The sequence below is a fragment of the Ptiloglossa arizonensis genome, chromosome 1 (assembly GCF_051014685.1).
Source record: "Ptiloglossa arizonensis isolate GNS036 chromosome 1, iyPtiAriz1_principal, whole genome shotgun sequence".
NCBI lineage: Eukaryota > Metazoa > Arthropoda > Insecta > Hymenoptera > Colletidae > Ptiloglossa > Ptiloglossa arizonensis.
In genome coordinates, this window is record NC_135048.1 from 31,775,011 (window position 1) to 31,797,747 (window position 22,737).

Below are 22,737 nucleotides of genomic sequence, written 5' to 3' on the forward strand. Positions count from 1 at the left end.
CCCGCGTCCGCTCTCGCGTACTCGGCCACAATCTCACCTGCTCGCCACGCTAAATGACTACTCTCTCTCTCTCTCTCTCTCTCGATTTCCGTGGCTATCGTCGGCATCGTAATATCCCGCTTACGCCGGCGACTTATCGCACCGCACCGCCGCGACGTTAACGACTTTTTATCCCCCCTCTCGCGTGCCCCAACAACCCCCCTTTTTTCTCCTCCCTCCTACCCCTGTTCGAAACTCGTGTGCCTTTGATGTCACGGATAACGCACCGTGCCCGTCGCGCGATCCTTCCCTCGCGATACAGAACCTCGTGATCGCCCCGCCAGAAGCGGCCGCCGCGCTTTTAATACGTCCCGAGCGTAAAAGAAAGATATACACGCTCGTTTCACGGGAACTAGGGGCGGAAATTGAATTATTCGTTTGTTTGTCCGCCAGGAGGGAACCGTTTTTCGAGAACGAGTGGAGGCTTCGATGGACGGTTGGGACGGTTGACGCACCTTGGTGAGTACGTGTTTTCCGATTTCGAACCCGAGGGGTCCGTTTTGACCCATGCTGGGCGTCACAGCCGAGAAACAAGAACCGTTGACCCGCATTCGTGCTCGTTAACCCCTGAACGATACCTGCGCGAGCTAAGCTCCGGAGCTTAGAGAGCTTCCCACACTCCACCTCTATCACCTTGGTACAATGTCGTTGGTTGTCCAATAAGGTTAACGCGTGCTCTTTTTCGTTCGACTCCGTTGGAGGGAGTATCGCCTTCATTTTCTCGAAAGTTTACCATCTTTTTGCTCGTGAGAAGTCTAGAAGACGCTGGACGGTTGAATGTAAGATCGAACTCGAGATTAGAGAGTTTTGTTCCCGGACCGATGTGACTGGAGCAATTTTTCTAAATTGTCTCGAAAATTTACCATATTTACTTGTAAGTGATCTAAAAGACGGTTGAATTTAAGGTCCAATAAGATTAACGCGTGCTCTTTTTCGTTCGTTATCCTCTTTACGAATCATCCCTGTGGCTTGCAACTGACGACTGCGGTGCGTCCCTCTCGCGATCAGTAGTACACTCTTTTCGAAAGTAGCGAATAAAATTGTAAATAATTGTCCGACCGAAACGACGAAAGAATGCGTGGTTTGGTATATTCAGAGATTGTATTCGGAAGGTTAATACAGTACCAGGAGAGGTAGATGGGACTTTTGTAAGCTTACCAGCAATTGCATGTTAAATTTGCAAATGGTATGAATTAAATTCGCCGTAACGTAAAATTCGAACGAATCGTTAATGTCAGTGTTTGTACACTCTCTCGCGAACGATCGTACGAGATTAATTTAATTATAGTGACCCTTCGCGAGCAGACATTTCGCAGCGCGTACAACGCGCATCCGAAAACGGTGTGCGTTTCGTTTCGATTCGACGAATCGATACGCGTGGTACGTAGCAAGGAATTTCAAGTGTACGAAAGGGTAAAAGTGTGTTGCAAACTGAGACGTGATTGCGCGTTAAATTTGCAAACGCTGTGAAGTAATCTCGCTCGCGTAACATTCAAACGAAACGTTAATTTCGAGCAGGCGGCGAAGTGTTCGTACACGTGAGCGTTCGTGGATCGACTCTCTCGGCGCGATCACGAGATCGTGGTCGAAAGTTAACGTCGTAAGATCGTTACATTCCTATTCAAAATACATCTGCTCGCAAATCTACTTAATAACGTACGCGCCACCCGTGCAAGATTAATTGTTTTACACGCGTGGTATAACACTCACCGCTATCGGGATCTCCGGTTACGATCGCTAACGCGTAGCCTCTCGCAAGCATCTTTCGATCTAACAAAGAGAATCCAACCACCGATCCTCAACTACTTGAACGAAATTTGACAGTTTTGTAGGCCCAGGAACATCATCAACCGACCGTGGCGTAGCAACAGTGTAGAAAACTCATAATAATATGTGTAATTCTTGTAGAGTATTCTAATAATAGTGATAGTTATTATATAATAGTATAATAATAGTGATGGCTATCATATAGTAGTATAATAATAGTGATAGCTATCATATAGTAGTATAATAATAGCGATAGTTATTATATAATAGTATGATAATAGTGATAGCTATTATGTAGTTGTATAATAATAGTGATAGTTATTATATAATTGTATAATAATAGTGATATATGTTACATAATAGTATAACAATAATGATAGTTATTATGCAATATTAAGATAATAGTAATAGTTATTATACATCGTTACAGTAATAGTGATAGTTATTCTACAGTATTACAATAATAGTGATAGTTGATACAAAATATCACAACAATAGTAATTTTTAATACATAATATTACAACAACTGTGGTGTTCCTAGCATATCACTCGTGTTTTCATTATTTCCACGAATTTCACCCGAACACCTACCCTTCTCGCTACGCAAAATTTACCAGTAAATTTAAAACTCTACCAACACGAGCAAGCAATTTTTTTACGATTATTTTTTCCACGAGTCTCTGCTCATCTACGGTTACAATCGTTACACACACACGTGCGCACGAATGCCTCCGAGCTTGTCAAATTTCGTTAAAATCGGCGAGCATCGGGCCGGACACACCCGACACTCCTGACCTTCTCGTAAATCGGTGAGTGTCGTCACCGCGAATTAAAAGCGACGAGGTCCCTCGCGGGAGCCAGGTTATTTCCGCGAAAAGTCGAGCGTATTCGACGAACAATGGTTCCGCGATACGGGGCTCTAATAGATCCGAGGAGACTGTTATAAAACTTGGCCCCGCGCGATATTCAAATGAACCCACGGCGAACTTCCTGCGGAATGACACGCAGAAGTAATCCGAACGTTAAGTCTCGCGGTCTTCCTTCCGCGGTGAGTTTCAACGGTAAGCGCGCATATAAATTACATTATAAACCGCCACGGGGTACTCGTAAAGTTCACTCATAAATATCTACCTCCGTCTATGAGTGACGCTTCCGATCGACAACGCGCGACGAACTCGCGAAACCCTTTTTCGACGATTCTCGTTTCCTCGTCCCGGAGTCCTCGTCAGGTTGCACCTTAGAGTGACGCGTTGAGAGGTGCGTTTGCAGTAGTGCGTTTAGAGTAGCCGGGACAATTAAACGGTACGATTTAGTAACTTTTGAATGGCGTACTTTGTTAATTATTGGGTCGTTCGGAAAGTAATTTAGCTTTTTTTTTTGGTGAAAATGAAATAGATTCTTTTAGAGTGTGTAAATATTTTATTGAATCATATATTCTCCGTTTTGGAAAACGAAACGATTCAATACTTTAAGTTTTGCTTCGACCACGAGCTCGTGGTAAATTCTCTCTGTTGTTTCGAGCTGTACTTTGCAATGTACAGGGTGGCCCATTTTCATCATCGGTCGATTTACTTTTTGAACGAAACTCGAACGATTCGAGTGTAAGTTATTTAATAATGACGTGAAATTCAAATCGACCGGTTACGATTGGGACATCTTGTATATTATTGTCGTATTTGCGTTTGTTTGTGTTTCTGTACGGGTGTGTGTGCTTATGGTTCTATTCTTCATTATTAGATATTGTTTTTACCATCTCTCCGCGCTAAATGTTCATACGACAGTCGATATTGCGACAATAAATTCAATGTTGTGACGACAATGCGACAGTTTTCGCGTTAGGACAGTCGCGACTCTTCCGATCTTAAAATTTCAATTTTCCCGCCAAGAACTTCGTCGAAAGTTTCCAAACTTCATCGAAACTCGATCGAAAGCGTCGTAAACGTAGATAAATGTTTACAATCGTACGATACGAAATGTAAAATTAATTTATCGCGAGACGTTCCGAGAATAACGAATGCTACGTAACTGCGCGCAAAATGAATTTTGAAAAATCATTGCATCGTCACTGTGACGGTTACTGATGGTGTCTCGTGAAAACGTGCCTTAAGTACCGTTACAGATTCTTTCCACTCGCAATGGAAATGATCCGATTAATTTTTCGGACACCCTGAAGTATATATTTCAATTTTACCAGGATTTGGTTTAATTTCTCATATTATTTTTAACGAAAGAGGAAAAGAAGAAACTTTTGGAAATTTAGGGATAGTATATGCAATACTTGGAATTGGATTTTTAGGATTTATTGTACGATTTATTGTACAGTATCTCTGTCTTCGTTCGATACTAAACAATTCAGAAAAATACAAAAAAAGACACACGATCGTGGAACACGTTTCCCGTTTTTCCAATCTAAAACAACCAAATACGTACGATCGCAACGAAATAAAATCCAAAGAAATATTATTGGATAACTCGAAAGAAAAATCCACCACACGGATTTCTCCGATCCGCGACAAATAAAAATAAAAAAAAAAACACAATCGTGTTCACGTATCGAACAAAGTCCGACGTCCCTTTTCACCGCTTCCATCGTTTCCACGGAACGATTTCGTGGCTACGTGTCCGCTTCTCGAAGACGATTCGTTTCTCTCGCGATCAGGGGGACAGGTTTCCAACGGGAACGTGAAAATAGCCTGGAAAAACGAGGGAAACGAGCCACGATCGAAGTAGGGGGACTAGCGGAGGCAAGGGGACCACGGTGGCTGCGCGGTGAAGCAACAACGAGGACGCGCAACGTGGGATAATAACTTGATTACGCGCGGCCCGATGTTTTATCGAAAAATCATAAAGCAATTAATAACGTTCATTAGAGACGAACGTGCGCGCTTGCTCGCTCGCTCGCTCGCTGGCGGTCGCGCGCCCGCTCACGATAGCAATTCCGTTTGATAGGTAATTAGACGAGGGAGCCGGGTAATTGCGTTAATTGAGACCGAGACCGAGCGCGTTGGAACGTTGCGCAAAGCTTGGCTAGATATATGGAACCGTTCCGTTCCACACGCACGCCGCGCGGTCTCTCTAATCGCTCTAATCGCGGTTCTTCTCGTTGGAAATAACGTCGCGGTTCGGTCTTCGAGCTCGTCCCGAGTGCACCCGACACGGCGCAGCTCGTTTATCTCTGTTGGACGACTACCGCGGAGAATCGCCTTTCGTGGAAAAAGCGTTTCGCAACGTTCGAACGATCGCCTCGCTGCTTTTCGTCCCGAGAAAGACGGACTAAACAATCTACAGGGTGTTTACCAACTGGTGCTCGGAGTGATACGAAACGAGTCGGGAACGCGGAGAGAGATTTCCAGTGGGTTGTGATTTCTTTCAGGGGCGATACTCGAGGAATGTTTATTTAACGTGACTATGTTCCAATTTCTTAGTTTAGGTACACCATGGGGGGTATGGAAATTGAAGTGAAATTAATTTCCACATTGGTAATTGCTGGGTTGTTTGGAAAGTCATTTCGTTTTCCAAAATGAAGAATATATAATTTAATAAAACGAGAAATACTTGAGGAATATTTATTTAATGTGACTCTGTACGATCCAATTTCTTAGTTTAGGTATATCATGGGGAATGGACATTAAAGTGAAATTAATTCATTGGTAATTGTTGGGTCATTTGGGTCTCCAAAATGGAGAATATATAATTTAATAAAACGAGGAATACTTGAGGAATATTTATTTAATGTGACTCTGTACGTTCCAATTTCTTAGTTTAGGTATATCATGGGGTATGGACATTGAAGTGAAATTAATTTTCACATTGGTAATTGTTGGGTTGTACAGAAAGTCATTTCGTTTTCCAAAATGGAGAATATATAATTTAATAAAATGTTTATACATTCTAAAAAAATTGTGTTCCATTTTCACCAAAAAAAAAAAACGAAACGACTTTCCAGACAATCCAATATTTATAAACTAGAATACAACAAAGATTATAATTTACTCCACGAATCTTTAACACCTGTTTGTTCGAATTTCTTATTTTAGGTACACCATGGGGTGTACGGACATTGAAGTGAAATTAATTCATTGGTAACTATTAGGTTGTACAGAAAGTCATTTTGTTTTCCAAAATGGAGAATATATAATTTAATAAAACGACGAATACTTGAGGAATATTTATTTAACGTGACTCTGTACGTTCGAATTTCTTAGTTTAGGTACACCATGGGGGATATGGACACTGAAGTGAAATTAATTTTCACATTGGTAATTGTTGGGTTGTTTGGAAAGTCATTTCGTTTTCCAAAATGGAGAATATATAATTTAATAAAATGTTTATACACTCTGAAAGAATCGTGTTTCATTTTTACCAAAAGAAACGAAATGATTTACCGGACAATCCAATATTTATAAGCTCGAATACAACAAAGACTATAATTTACTTCACGAATCTTTAACACCTGTTTGTTCAAATTTCTTAATTTAGGTACACTATGGGGTATGGACATTAAAGTGAAATTAATTTTCAAATTAGTAACTATTAGGTTCTTTGGAAAATAATTTCGTTTTCCAAAATGGAGAATATAAAATTTAATAAAATATTTACACACTTTGAAAAAATAATGTTTCATTTTCACCAAAGAAAAAACAAAATGACTTTCCAGACAATCCAATATTTATAAGCTCCAATCCAACAAAGATTATAATTTACTCCACGAATCTTTAACACCTGTTTGTTCGAAAATGGAAGTCTGTAAGGAAGTACATCTCACTCTGTATTCTCGGGTTGCTCTTTGACGTAGTGTCGCCCTCGTTGTATCGACAGTTTGGAAACACCTTGTATATCCGCGGAGAAGTTTCTTTTTTCCGCGAAGAACGCGCAGAATCGAGGTAAACGAATCCTCTCTATGCGAGAAATCCACGATTCTCTTGAATTTGACACATGAACTATAGATTCCAGTATCTTATTATGTTCCTCGTATTATAAAAGATGCGAATCGGGGACGACTGATTCGATTTATCCAGATAAACTAATATCCCTATGTTTCTTATATACTAAATTGTTCGCTAAGTGTTATCGTTCGATAAAACTTATTGAACAACCTATTATATATTAGGCTGTTCAGAAAGTAATTTCGTTTTCCTATATGCAGAATATCTAATTTAATAAAATATTTACACACTCTAGAAAAATCCTAATAAAATATTTGTACATTCTAAAAAAATTGTTTCATTTTCACCCAAAAAAAAAAAACCAAATGACTTTCCAAACAACCCAATACATATTCATATTAATCAAGAAATATATCACTCGATTGTACGTATCCCATAAAACTCAACGAGCGAGAAAAACCAGAAACTTCTTTGTGTATCGTTCCATGTGTAGCCTGAAAGAAGTTACAACGTCTATTGAAAATATGCTACAGAATTCAAAGTAAATTTTTTCGCAATCCCGATTGAAAGCAGTCGTTTTGACCGGTTGGTAAATCGAACGTTAATCGACAGAAACGGTGATCACGAAGCCGCGTTACGAGACGGATCTATTGCTTCCGATCCGCGGCGATCCTTAAAGGGCATCGATGAGCGAGTACACCGGTCGTTCGCGCGAACCACCGCGTACTCGAAGGTTTTCGATAAATCGTGCGAGAATTTAACGCGTCCACGAAGATATATAGTTTTCGCGGACGGGATATATTTCACGGTAGGTTGGATCTTAACGATCGAGCGACTGTTTGCACGCCGAGCGTACGTCTCTTAATGCGATCCTTAAGGATTTATCGCCGGGGACTTTCGCTCTCCACCTGCTCTCCGTCACGAATCCCTCGGGTTCATGGGTCATCGCGTTCCTGGTGACGCGAAATCCGCTCGGTTTCTACGCAAAACTACGGTGCCAACCTTCCTCGGGACCGTTGGCGGGGAGACCACGAAGAGACTGGAGCACGGGCAATTTTCTCGAAAATTTACGCTTTCTTCTGCTTGCGCGCGATCTAAAAGCCGGTGGATGGCTTCGATTCCGTTGGAGGGAGTATCGGCTTCATTTTCTCGAAAGTTTACCATCTTTTTGCTCGTGAGAAGTCTAGAAGACGCTGGACGGTTGGATGTAAGGTCGAACTCAAGATTGGAGAGTTTTGTTCCCGGACCGATGTTACTGGAGCAATTTTTCTAACTGGTCTCGAAAATTTGCCATATTTTTACTTGTGAGCGAATCTATACGGTTGAATGTAAGGTCGAACCCAAGATTGGAAAGTTTTGTTCCCGGACCGATGTGACTGGAGCGATTTTTCTAAATTGTTTCAAAAATTTGCCATATTTTTGCTCATGAGTGGTCTAGAAGACGCTGGACGGTTGAATGTAAGATCGAACTTAAGATTGGAGAGTTTTGTTTCCGGACCGATGTGACTGGAGCGATGTTTCTAAATTATCTCGAAAATTTGCCATATTTTTTCTTGTAAGCGATCTAAAGGACGCTAAACGGTTGAATGTAAGGTCAAACCCAAGATTGGGAAGTTTTGTTCCCGGACCGATGTGACTGGAGCGATTTGACTAAATTATCTCGAAAATTTACCATATTTTTACTTGTAAGCGATCTAAAAGGTGGTTGAATGTAAGGTCGAACCTAAAATTAGATATTCTTGTTCCCGGACCGATGTAACTGGAGCGACTTCGCTAAATTGTCTCGAAAATGTACCATTTTTGCTTCCAAGTTGTCCGAAAGACGTTAGATAGCGAAATATAACATTGAACTTTAATTCGGTGGAATTTTATCCCCGGACCGATGCGACTGGAGCGATCTCGTTTAGTTTTCTCGAAAGTTTTCCAATTTTTTTACCCATAAACGATCCAAAAGGCGTTAGACATCAAAATAAAACATCGATGTCGCATTTGAGTCGATTTCGTTCGCGGACCGACACGACTGAAGCGATCTAGTTCAGTTTTCTCGAAAGTGTACCAATTTTTTTACCCATAAATGTTCCAAAAGACATTAGACATCAAAGTAAAACATCGATGTCGCATTTAAGTCGATTTCGTTCGCGGACCGACACGACTGAGGCGATCTCGCACGATTTCCCCCAAAATTTACGCTTTCTTGCGCTGATACTCGATCCAAAGGAAACTAAACGGTGAAACGTGAGATTAGATTCTATCTCGCAAGGAATTTGATCCGGAAAAGTATTACCGTGGACCCAATTCTCGTTGGGACTCGATCTCCAAGTCCCTACTCGAGAATTTAACGTTCAAGGGCAGCAATGACTCGCTATTGGTAGCACGGTAGGACCTATCGACTCTCGTGTCGATGTGCTCGAAAAAGTGCGTCGCGAGGCACCGCCCAGCCCGCGTCGAACCGATCGCCGTGAACTCGGTTTCACGCGTGTGAACTCGGTTTCACGCGTGTGAAACGAGCTCGAACGAAACGTTTCCACGCGGCACACCCTGTATAAGAGCCTAAGCGCGATGGAAGGCCCCGACGCGTAGACACTTCCAACGACGACATCCTGTACATCTGCCGGTCTCACGAGCCTCTTGTTCTCCTCGTCCCGCTCTTCCTCTATTATTTCTCTTCTTTTTCGTCGGAGAATGTCGCGCAATAAAGCCGCACCGTCGGCATAATACGGCCGTAAGCCCTTCCGATATTTGCCATTTTATGTAACGTCTACTTACGCGGGGAGCCTCATATTAAAGTCAAGCAAGAAATACGGCGAGCCGTGGCCGTAAGTGCGTATCACCGGGACAACACCGATGAAATTACGAAGGTGTCTCCCCCCCTACCTTTCGTCGCGAGATTTCCCGCCAATTTACCGCGGGACTAACCTATCGACTCGCGATCGCTCCACGAGCGTCTCGGTTCTACGAAAGTTGGACACGAGATCCAGTTTAAACGTGAACTCAGAACGACGATAGTTACGACGGATGGAGAAAAGAAAATAGAGAAAAAAAAAACACAAAGAACAGACGGAAATACAGCTTTGCGCAATACTTCCCCCTCCAGCGGTTATCTCGACGGTGGGCTATCGCGCGTGCGCGCTCGCGCAGGTTGGATTCGCGATAACGCGTTTCCCGTAACGCGAGAGAGAGAGAAAGAGCGAGAGAAAGAGAAAAAGAAAGAGAGAGAGAGAGAGAGAACACGAAGCGAGACAAGTATCCAATTAAAGGCAGGGTGGAATGCTTTTGCGCTATCTTATATCGTGCCGTGGAGACGTATCGACGAAAACGGGCCGAGAAACTCGTGTTTAACATAACCAGAATCGTTATGACTCAATCCGGCCATAATTGGCGATATCGGGGATGCATATCGTCGTGACACGGTCCCGACAAATTCCGTATCCCCGATAATCTCGGTAGGCCCGTGGTCTATTATTAATATCGAACTATCTGACCGACCGATCGGGAATACATTTACATTCGTAAAGGCGCCGGCGTTTACGCGAGGGGACAAGGTTATCCGCGATTATTCCGCACGGGGATCCGCGCGGTTACGAAACACCATGCTCCTCAAGCGTTCGTCCCTAAGAAGCGTTCACCGAACCCTCTCACTCTCTTCGCGATCAATTAGCGCCACCCGTGACGAAAATCCTGGGCTTCGATGTTACAACGAACCGACCTCGCAGCACCGGTGAACGTATGAAAATGAAAAGACGGCTAACTTCGTAAACGCTTACACGGGTATCAATTACACGAACCACCATTATGGCAATTATTCACATAAATATGAATACAATATACATACGAAACGCGGCCGAGTTCCCGTGGCTCCGATGGAAACGATTTGTTTTCTAGCCGGTTAATTTGCGGAACAACGCCTCGGTGTCGTCGGACAAATAACGCTCGTTGTGTAAGAAACTGTGGCTCGCGATATTCCGGTTCGATGACTTTTGAATAATACGAAGCCCCCCCTACACTCCCTGGATGACTGTCCACTATTCCCGAGCAATTCATTCCACCGGCTACTGTCCCCCCGAGCGTTTCCAAGAACCGATCGGAGATAAACGCGGACACTATTGTCGGGTTATTTCGCGTGTCTTTGCGTATTTCATTCGGCGAACTTTCGATACGGCAGCCCCCGTGGAACGAACATAACCTGGAAACTATTTTTCGCGAACGTGGCTACGCAACGAGTATCAACGTACCCGGAGATTCAAGGGAACTTGGAACCGAACATGAAACCGAACATGGAACAGTTCCGTACGAATTTTCGCGATTCGTGTACACCGACTGGTGCTCGACGATGGGAATGATACTTATCTGATATCTGGATCGGATGTAACGGCGTCTGGGTTAAAAATTTCTAACGAGGGTTAGGGATAAATCATTTTCGACGTTGCGCAATTGTAGCGTATCGGAGTAAATGTCCGGTTGAACGTTGCGGGCGAATAGCTCCACGGAGTTTCCGTTAGTTTACGATTCGAAAGTCTGGCCGTCTCCGGGTACGAGTTCTCTTCTCGTGGGAACGAACTTGGCCCACGTGGTGACGTATTCGTAACAAATAGATGCTAATAACGGACAGTGGGCGTTTCCTGGAAGAATTACGATCGGTACGCATCGGAGAAACGGAGATTTAAGAGACGAGTTGTCTCCTGGCACCTGTGTGGAGCGGTGTCCTACAGGGAATCGGTTGCGGTGAACACCTGTTTGGTATTTTTTCTCGAAAGAATCAACTTTCTTTACGAAGAAACGAAAGCGAAACTACAGATTTATCGCGCGGTCGCAGCCAACGGGTTGCTTTGAAGAAGAAAAGTACGTTCGGTGTCCCAGGTGATGGCTGTATCCCCGAACACTTGAGAAACTATTTTTTCTACCGAGAGCAAACTTTGTTAACGAACGAATAGAAATATAGAATAACTATGTTTTCCAGGAGGAAAACGCTTTTGAGATTTGAATGCATTCGAAATTGGGCGGTGCATTCAAGAATACTTGCCAAGGGCCATTTTTTCCTCATATTTTATTTCATGATGAAGATTTACAAGTAAAACTATTCCAGATTTATTAAGTTTTTGTAGTCAGTAATTTACCAAGAGGAAAATATACTTGATACCAAATTTGAACATATTTGGAGTTCATTCACGTAAATACTTGTTAAGGACCGTTTTCTCCTCCAGAGAACAAACTTTCTTGACCAACAAATAGAAATATCCAGAAGCTTTCCAAGAGGGAAATACTTTTGCAATTTGAATGCATTCGAAATTATTCCCTGCATTCGTGAATACTTACTAAAGATAATTTTTTTCTTCTTGACAAAGAAATAAAAGTAAAAGTATTCCAGATTTATTAAATTTTTGTAGCCAGTAACTTACCAGGAGGAAAATACATTTAATACCAAATTTGAACATATTTGAAGTTCATTCACGTAAATACTTGTTAAGGACCGTTTTCTCCTCCAGAGAACAAACTTTCTTGACCAACAAATAGAAATATCCAGAAGCTTTCCAGAAGAGAAACACTTTTCCAATTTGAATGCATTCGAAATTATTCGCTGCATTCGCGAATACTTGCTAAAGACCATTTTTTCCTTCTTGACGAAGAAATAAAAGTAAAACTATTCCCTATTTATTAAATTTTTGTATCTAGTAACTTTTCAAGAGGAAAACACATTTGATACCAAACTTAAACATATTTGAAATTCATCCCTGTAAATACTTATTAAGAATCATTTTTTCCTCCAAAGAACAAACTTTCTTAACGAAAAAATAAAGAAAAAACTGTCCTAAATATTTATTCGGCCTCTGTATCGAACAAGTTCGGGAGAACATAATTGTTAGCCAACATATTACTCGAAATTGATCGTGGTATTTGGCCCACCCTGTGTACGTAAACACGCGAGCGGAAAAGGGAGGGAATTTCGAGTCGGAGTACGATTTCGGAAAACCACTGGGCGGTCCCGTCGGGCCAGAAAGAAGAATCAGTACCGAAACAAAAGTCTCGGTAGATGTCCTGGCGCGTATATATCCTGGCGCGCATTAATTTTGCACCGTTGTCACCGGCAGGGACATGCGTATTCATGAGACACAGCGAGGCTTATAAACGTCGGGCTATTAGCGATACGATTAAAATGTGCATTTCTCGGCGTTGTTTTAAACGCAACCCCGGCCCAGGGGCCCCGACCCGTAACTCTGACCGCCGTGTACGCCAGCCTATTTCACCTACGTACGCGATGTTTTATTTCCCTATTCCGTTTCCCCGCTTTATCTACCGGAAGAAATAATAATCCGACCGCCTCGTTCCTGGTCCCGGTTTAATCCGTGCGCGCGAACGCAGCTCTGTCTTGACAATTAATTCCGCTTTTTACCATTTTACACGGCACGCCGCTGAGCGGGGACGGACCTCACCGGGTACCATTCGTGACGTTTCTTGTACGGAAAGATTGCGAATTAGTCGTGGAGATTGCGAGGAAGAAAGGTTCGAGATCGTTTCTGTTCCAGACTTAACTTAGATCTCGCTCAGACCTCACCGGGTACCATTCGTGACGTTTCTTGCACGGAAAGATTGCGAATTATTCGTGGAGATTGCGAGGAAGAAAGGTTCGAGATCGTTTCTGTTCCAGACTTAACTCAGACCTCGCTCAGACCTCACCGGGTACCATTCGTGACGTTTCTTGTACGGAAAAATTGCGAATTACTCGTGGAGATGGCGAGGAAGAAAGGATTGAGATCGTTTCTGTTCCAGACCTCACCTAGACTTAACCCAGACCTCATTTAGACCTCATCAGGTACCATTTGTGACGTTCCTTGTACGTAAAGATTGCGAATTAGTCGTGGAGATTGCGCGGAAGAAACGTTCGAGATCGTTTCTGTTCTAGACCTCAACCAGACCTCACTAGGTACCATTCGTGACGTTCGTGTACGTGACGATTAAAAACGTACTATGAGAGATGGCACGGAAGAAACGTTTAAGGCCATTTCTATCATAGACGTAACTTAGACCTCACCCAGACCTAACTCAGACCTCACTGAGTATCATGGGTAACGTTCGGTGTACGCGACGATTGCAAACATACTCTAAGAGATGGCTCTAAGGAAACGTTTACGACCATATGTATCTCACACCTAACTCAGACCTAACCCAGACCTAATCCAGACCTCACTGGGTACCATTTGTGACGTTCGGTGTACACAACGATTACAAACGTACTTTAAACGCAGATATGGAAAAACGTTTGAGACTTTTTTGTTCCAGACCTAGCCCAGACCTAACCTACTCTATTTCACTTACATACTCGATGTTTACTCTATTCCACTTCCCCTCTTTATTTACCAGAAAAAATAATAATCCGACCGCCTCGTCCCTGGTCCCGATTTAATCTTCGCGCGCGAAGGCAGCTCTGTCAGACAATTAATTCCGTTTTTACCATTTTACACGGCACACCGCTGCGCGAGGACGGACCTCACCGAGTACCATTCGTGACGTTCGGTTTACGCAAGGGAGATGGCACGGAAGAAACGTTCGAGACCGTTTTTATCCCTATTAAAGTTATTGCCTCCGATTAAGAGCGCGGAGGATGTCCGAGCAATCGCTCAAAGAGTTACGTCACCTTTCGCGGTTATAGAAAATAAAAGAGATTTCTTTCCGAGGAAACTGTACCACGAATCCTCTACAACAATGTACAATATACAATATACAATGTACAATATACAATATACAATGTACAATATACATTGTACAATGTACAATGTCCAAACCATCATACTAACGACAAAAACATTGCCTTTGGCTCTGATCTATACACAAGTGACAATTTCTAACATTCCCCGGTGACGAAATCGCTAACCAAACTCGCATCGATGAAATCAATGATCACTAAACTCAATCGTTTGTTGAGTTTACACTTTTGAGTGATACTCAAAAGTATCTAACCTCGTCACCGGGAAAACAACCTCGTACAACGTCGAGCGTCACCGAACACCGAAACACACCGCGAGATCAACGCCATTTTGTTCGTGGCGCGTTCAACGCTCAACAAAAGCAAACCTCTCGTAGCTTATTACATGTTTTATTCATGCAGGGAAAAAAGTATCGAATTCGTTTCGATCGGGGTGTGCCGCAACATTGCAACGAGCGAAAGACAACACCCCCGAAGAGTCGCGCGGGGTTAAATTCCATCTGGGAAGATTCGTCGCCGGGGAAAGAGAGCGTGGATAAAAAAATCGCGTACCGTGCGTGCATATCGGAGAACGTGGCCGTGCAACTGCGCCGCGGACACGGAGGTGAAGCCCGGCCCCCTCCTCTCCCCCACACACCCCAGCCCCCCTCTGCCCCTCTCTGTCCGCATCGTTGCAAAACGGATGCATTTCGGATGCAGCTGCGAGTTCGTTAGAGCGTCTAACGCGCGTGTGCGAGCCCGAATTGTTTATGCGCGCTGAATGTACCCGCCACCGCCACCGCGGAGCGCACGTACGCGTATCAGAGAGCGATGAATATGCATACCTTAATTCGCGGGGCTAATTGAATAATTTGTAAAACGCGGCAAACCCGGGGCTGGGCCGGGCCGGGCCGGGCCGGGCCGCGACCTTTTTGCATTCCCCGCACGGCCCGCCCGCTCGACGCCCGCCGCCGCTACCCTCCGTCCAACGACCAGGCGTTCAGAGCCGAATGATATCCTTACGGTCCCGAACTTCACCTGGTATGGATAGCTCGCCTAAAATGCGGTTTGGCGCCCGTCCGGTGCTCCGGGAACGCGACACCCCGTTTGGCCCCCGCCCCACCTATCCACCGAGCAACGCGTGCCCTCGCGAGCGATGGCCAATTCTATTTGTCAGGAAAGCCGGTACCCCCTTTCTTTTTTTCTTTTCTTTTTTTTCTTTTTCTCTCGCGTCTCGTTTCTCTCTCCGTTTGGCAAAGTGGTTTCGTTCCACAGGGCGTTCGACTTCTTTTTGTACCGGTAACCGAGACCTCGCAGCTGCGTGCTTGACATTTTATGCTTATGCCGAGCCGCGCGGCCACGAACCATCGAAAGCGAAGAGGTCCAAACCGAGTCAACTTTCGCGGACCGCGTTTCGGGGTGTGCCGGACGATGCCGCGTAACGTTCGCGGATTAATGGTTCTTTCGGGACGGGTGTCCCGGTGTGTCGACCGGCTCGAAACGAGCGTAGCCTCGAATGTTTGCGAACGCGCGACGTGATCGTCGACAAGAGGCTCTCTCCTTCGTCGATGTGATTCGCGTTGCGAGATCTCGGCGAAACGATCGCTCGACGCTGCGGAGCGACACGACCGGAGCTGACGTGATCGTCGACAAGAGGCTCTCTCGTTCGTCGATGCGATTCGCGTTGCGATTCGCGTTGAGAGACGATCGCTCGATTGCGTTTCGGAGCGACACGACCGGAGCTGACGTGATCGTCGACAAGAGACGATGGTCAATTCGTCGTGGCTCGTTCGTCGACGCGGGCCTATCGCGATTTGCGTCGCGAGACGATCGTTCGACTGCGTCTCGGAGCGACACGACCGAAGCTGACGTGATCGTCGACAAGAGACGATGGCCAATTCGTCGTGGCTCGTTCGTCGACGCGGACCCGATCCGATTCGCGCTGCGAGATCTCGGCGAAACGAGCGCTCGACGCTGCGGAGCGACACGACCGGAGCTGGACCGACCGAACCGACCTTACCGGCCCGCTCTGCACCGGATATTGTGTTATTTCTTCGTTGTTTCGCGCTTTTAGCGTACGAAATGATAAACGAGTGTGTAAGTTCTGTACGATGTAAGTAACGGTGTCGAATAGAGAGAAATGATGATCTTTGAGTGTCTATATCGGTGAGGTAAAGTTGAATTGTTATGTAACTGTCGTAGAGACTCGAATATATTGGGTTGTTCGAAAAGTCATTTTGTTTTCATGAAACACGATTTTTTTAGAGTGTACATACATTTTAGTAAATTATATATTCTTCTTTTTTGGAACACGAGATGACTTTCCGAACAAATAGAAACAAATGGTCAAGCACTTTTCGATAAACTCTAATACCGGAAGAGTGTTCTACTATCCGAACACCTTGTACGTCTATCGATCAACGAGAACGTTTACCGTAGCTGTAATATTCGCAGACGAGTCACAGTACACAGGATGCTACCTCATGTAAGACCAAAAGTATCGAAAATAACCTTCTTAAAAGAATTCTTACTACAGAAAAACCTTCCACGGTATCCATCTTCCCATCTCTCTCCTTACCGAAATAACATTCGCGAAAACACATTCACGATCGTCTCGCTCGTGAGATACTCCACCGAGATGAGAAACAAACTTCCCTTAAAATCTCGAAATTCGAAGAAACATCTATCTCTCGTAAACCACGCGTCTCCTCGAGCGATTGTCGCGCGATTTCGATAGCCACGCGTTCATTTCGTGTTCGAAGTTGGTGTAATCGTCGAAAACGATACTCAGTCGCGTAGAATCGGAAGAACGGGCCCGCGATGTGTCCCTTCGGAATCGTAGCAGAGCAGTGGTGGAGCGACGAAGCGGCAGAGGAGGATGAGGAGGAGGAGGGGGAGAGGGACTAGCAGGGAAGAAGGCGAAGTCGTTCGTGGGCCTATTCCCCCCCAGTTAGCTGATGAATGGGCCCAAGGCCCTCCTTACTTATGCGATGCGTGCCCCCGACGGCATACATCACTGCCAGCTAACGTTTTTACGGGGCACGATGCGAGCAAGAATATGATTACGCGCGTTAACATTCCTGGAATATCGTCGGTCCGCGGTCGTTCGCGTCCAAGGATCCGTCGGCCATTCGTCTTCCCAACGGAGCGGAATAACGGGCGGTAGGGTGGGGGAGGGAGGGAGGGGCGGGTGGGCCCCGCGAGGCGATCGATCGTGGTTCGATTTCGCGCGAACGAATTACGCCGGCTCGTCTCGCGATCGGATCGCTCCGGTTATCGCGAGTAGATTCCTCCCACGACTTTATTGCGCGTGAAATTGGCGAACGCGATCCGCTGTCGTCGTCTCAGACACCGAGTGAAACGAACGCGCGCGGTTTCGTAATTAACTCGCAATTATGATAATCGACCGACAATGGTGCGCGCGGATAGCGTGTGCTCCTTCCTCGTTCCGTGCCGGATCGTCGATTATCTTCACCGATCTACGCCCGGTTCCCGGTATAAATCCACCGAGAACCAACCGACCGACGTCTCGACCTCGCGACCAAACCACTTGAATATCGTACGAACGACCGGGACGCGTCCAACGGGAGACACGACCGGATCGTTCACGAAGGAAATAGCATGTCGATCGACCGTTTAACGACAGAGGGAACCGCGTGGAACCGTGTGGAACCGCGTGGAACCGCGACCATCATCGAACTTGCCTGTCGCGCGTCGATTTCTCCAAGGCGCGACGAACCGTTCCCTCTGCTCTGATTTTATATATATATATGTATGTGTGTGTATATATATATATATATATATTTCTCTCTCTGTGTGGTGGTGGTTGCAGTCGGTCCGCTTCCCGCGCGGAGCGAAGAGGGAAGGACGCGAGGCTGGCAGAGGTCCTTTGATCCTCGGCATTCGGTGTCGGCAAACAGGAACTCCGCTGGTGAACGCAGCCACCGCGCTTTAATACCTCATGCAAATTTCAGGAAAAGGGCGCCCCACACACCCCCTCCCCCGGCAACCTCATCCTCCCGGTCCTTCTCGGTTTCCTTCGCCTCGCACTCCCTCCTCCGATCCCCCCGGTGATAGCCTGCTATATTGCTTTTCGAACAAATCGTTATCCGGTTCCGTACGCTTTGGCCCTCTCCGCTCCGAGGAAATTTCAAATTTGCGCCGCTCGACGACCAATCCAAGACGACCGAGAGGACTCAGCCGCGCGATCGTCTTTCGAGGTTTCCACGGGGCACCGTGTCAAAGGGGAGACCGACGACGAGCGACGATTACGAGTGTTCGGAGTCGGGAGGACGGGGTACACGCAACGGAGGAGGGATCTTTTCAAGCGTTCGACGAATCGGAGAACTTCGACAACCTAGTTTTGAGATATTTGGAAGACGAGCGTCGATTACCACCGTTTAGGGTCTAGATGCAACGGAATGGGAATGGGATTAACTTTCGAGGTGTTCGATGAGTCAGGGGACTACTTCGAGTAACACGTTTTGAGAGAGTTGTTTTTGGAGTCAGAGGGGTCAGGTGTGGAATATGAAAGAGGAAGTCACCGAGGTGTCAATGAGTCGACTACCACCGATGTGGTAGTCAATTACCATATTTTGAAAGAGTGTATTTCGAGTCAGAGGGGTCAGATGTAGAATACAAAAGAGGGAGTCACCGAGGTGACATTGAGTCGGGGTCGACCACCATCGATATGGTAGTCGATTACCATATTTTGAAAGAGTTGTGTTTGGAGTCAGTGGGGTCAGATGTAGAATACAAAAGAGGGAGTCATCGAGGTGTCAATGAGTCGGAATCGACCACCACCGATGTGGTAGTCAATTACCACAATTTTGAGAGAGTTGTATTTGGAGCCAAAGGCGTCAGATGCACCGTATAAGAGAGGGATTACCTTTCGAGGTGTCAATGATGTGTAATGAGTCGGAGAACAACTACCACATTTTGAGAGAGTTGTATTTGGAGTCAAAGGGGTCAGATGCAGAGTACAGAAAAGAAAGTCATCGAGGTGTGAATGAGTCAGAGAACAACTACCACATTTTCAGATAGTTGTATTTGGAGCCAAAGAGGTCAGATGCACCGTACAATTGAACGATTACCTTTCGAGATATCGATGATTCATAGAACTTTGAAAATCACGTTTCGTGATACTTGAAAAAACAAACATCTCACGACACACAGGTACAGGATACTCAGGATCCTTCTCGACCCACCTCTCTCAATATTACCTTTACTATAATTACATCCATTCCACTGTACGCACGATCGAAATCTCCTCCACTTCCTTACATCTCCAGGTGTACCGCAGAGTTAAAAACACGAGTTACATACATTCGAGACACTTTTTACCGAAAGACACGAAGCGATCAACGAAAGAACGGTTTCAAGATTCCTAAAGCCGGCATAGTTCCACCCTACAAATTGGCCGATACCCGAGATATCCTTTCAGGAAGCCATCGGACGTGTCAATTTCAAACTTTCCACGTACGTTTACTTACGATCTCCCAAGGGGACCCGGACCTGCCGGCGTATATCCCCCCTCCCCCTCCGTTCCCAGAGCGTCATCCCCTCGCCGTCGTCCCGCGTACCCCACCGACAAGATTGTTCTTTTAGGTATCTCTCTCCACGTGACCGTCTCCCTCCGCCGGATCCTCCTCTTTCTCCTCCGTCTTCGCCTCACTCGGTTGGCCCGCAGTTTACACCGGCCGATATACATACAATGCGGTGCAGCGCAATGCCAGATCAAACGTACGTAGGTGCGACCGAGCCTCGTTCTTTCGTCCCTTTTTTTTTAATTTTTTTCTTCTTCTTTGCTTCTTTTCTCTTTCGTCGAGGGGTCCTGCTCCACCCCGGGAGAATTTATTCCTCGGTGAATTACAGGTTTGGGCTCGTCAGCGTGGCCCGGACCGCGTTATCGTCGCGAGCGCGAATGCAAAGCGCACGCCCCGATTGTCGTCCACGAGCACCGCGTGGATTTCGCTTCCGACGAGGCTGCTAATTGTCTCGGGCCCCGTCGCGACCGGTTCGCGACTCACCGATGCAAATTACAGTCGTCGAGGTCGGTGACGAGTCGAAAGGAACGCGCGAGGGTGTCAGTTGCCAGCACGGGAGAGGACAACATCGTAGCGAAACGCCTATTCGGCGATGTGGCGCGCCGCTGAGCGGAGATTCCGCTTGGAAATCTTTGGGAGAATCCGGGGATCGACGAACGAGGCTGGTTAGATTCCTTTGGTCGGATTGGGAACCAATCGACAATGTGAGGAACATTTTAGATAAGGGGAAAAGAGAAACCTTTCTTTCTGCTGTAGCAAGTGACCGCTCTGAACGTTGTTTCGGTTAACGAGTTGCAAAGGTGACACTCTGTAGCGCGACCAGATGGAAAATGTGCTGGAAATTAATGTGACGGAGTTGAGATCGAGATACACGAGCAAGAATACTCGGTACTGGGGTACTGTGGTTCATTGGGAAAGAGGAACAAGATTTTGGGGATGTGTATAATAAACTGGTTCGAATATACTTGTAAGGAGAATGGTATCGATTCGAAGGTTAGGGTATACAACTAATTTTTTAATTTCGTGGAGGGAGTAATATTGCAAAGTATTTTGATGCATGAATTTTTCCAATTATTGCACTTGCGATGCAACACCTTGAACATAAAATTGTTCTTAACACATTGACGATCGTGTCAAGACGCGAAGTATAAGAGTCAGAAAGACCTGTATTTACGGGCATTTATTTTTCAATAAAATGTTCCATAATTTTCTACAAGATGTGTAATACTTTGTGGTAACGAACTTGTAATAACATAGTTAACAAAGTATTCGTGCATTATTTCAAATAGTATGCAGAACCCAAGGTTACGTAGCCTTGAGAGCATGCGTTCATCGAAGAGTTCAGTAATTAGCTCGTGGAAAACTAGCAATAGGAATGCGTTTCGAACAAGGTCAGAGAAAATTGAACGTTTCGCGATGAAACACACTTGGAAATCGTTAAAAACACACCGAGAACACGTTTCTGCAACACGCCCCTATCGCTGAAAGGATGAAAGATTAGTCCTGGGTCAACCCTCGCACTACCGAGGTATTTTTTGCGACACGAATACCACGGGGAGGAAAATTTGTACCCATCTCCGAGAAATAACTATACCCGTGTTCCTCCGACCTTCTTCGAATCATAACGTTCTGGTAATAGATTATCTTTTTATAAAACTACGACTGAATGCTCCTATATCGCCTCCTCTTGTATCATCGAATAAAAAACACAAGTTCCATAGATTGGAGACACTTTCTGCCCGAAGAAACGAGTAATAAAATAATAGTCGAACGAAAGAATGTATCAAGGTTACACAATGATTATAATTTTTATAATATTAATCAAACGATAGTAAGTAAGACATAATTTGGGATAAAGAGTCCCCTGTTTGATAGTAAAAGAGTTTTCTTGCATCTTGAGGCGAAAAATGAGCAATATTTGGAATCTTTAATACACTGATTAATACAGCTAATTACAGCTAATATACGCTATGTAAAAAGCATCATCAGGACTTTGTGATCCCCTGTTGGTAACCCCGCGAGTTAAATCGCGAACAAGTAGAACACAGACTCTTGCAAAGGCAGACTAAAACGTCCGATCAGACGACAACCGATTCCTTTCAGAATTGATCTTTTTCTCTCGTTTGTACCCTAAGGTACCCTCTAGCTAGATCCAACAGTGCACTGACATTCTCTCCCCGAAGAATTCCGCGTGGAAAGAACGCCGATCAACTCGGTACCGAATTGTATCGTTCCGCATAAATATTCCTCATCAGTGGACAACGTAGACATCGTGTTCCTCTCGTAAATCGAGAGGATAATGAAAGTTTCCGAATTAGCGGGTGACAGTTGCGATTATAATTCCAACGACTCCGTCCAGGTAAGAGATGACATGTCTTCTTACGCGGAAAGAATGCTAATGCGCGATTGTCTTACTAATGTCGAGCTAATGTCTTGACTTTTAATACACCGTGCCGCAACGCAACGTGAGCGGTTGGACAATGCGCGCACGAGTCAACCGGGTACGGTTTTATTTCGGAAATTGGAGTCAGTTATCGATCCCCGTCAATTGGCAACGCATCCTCATTTGCAGCGCGATAATTTCGCAGACGCTTGGCCCCCGGCGGTTTTCGAGGTTTCGTGGTTCGGGAGGTGTCCATCGACGGGGGCGAGATGGCCGACTATGTACCTACACACTACCATTTATTTATATATATATATATATATATATATACACATACACATGCTATATATTTGTGTACGCACTCATGCTCCAAAGCCGTTCGTTCCAACCAACGAACCGCATAATCCTTGACGAGAGAACCTCGTCAATCACGGCCTC

At 45.2% G+C, this 22,737-nt stretch overlaps 1 protein-coding gene across 1 annotated transcript in view; it reads left to right on the plus strand.

Annotated features, from left to right (window-relative positions):
• Positions 1–22,737, plus strand: part of LOC143147565 (uncharacterized) — a 320,816-nt gene that overhangs the window by 223,151 nt on the left and 74,928 nt on the right. The window contains exon 4 of the mRNA XM_076312915.1: positions 433–498. Within this exon, the coding sequence (XP_076169030.1) occupies positions 433–498 (66 nt within the window). The remainder of the gene's footprint in view (positions 1–432; positions 499–22,737) is intronic.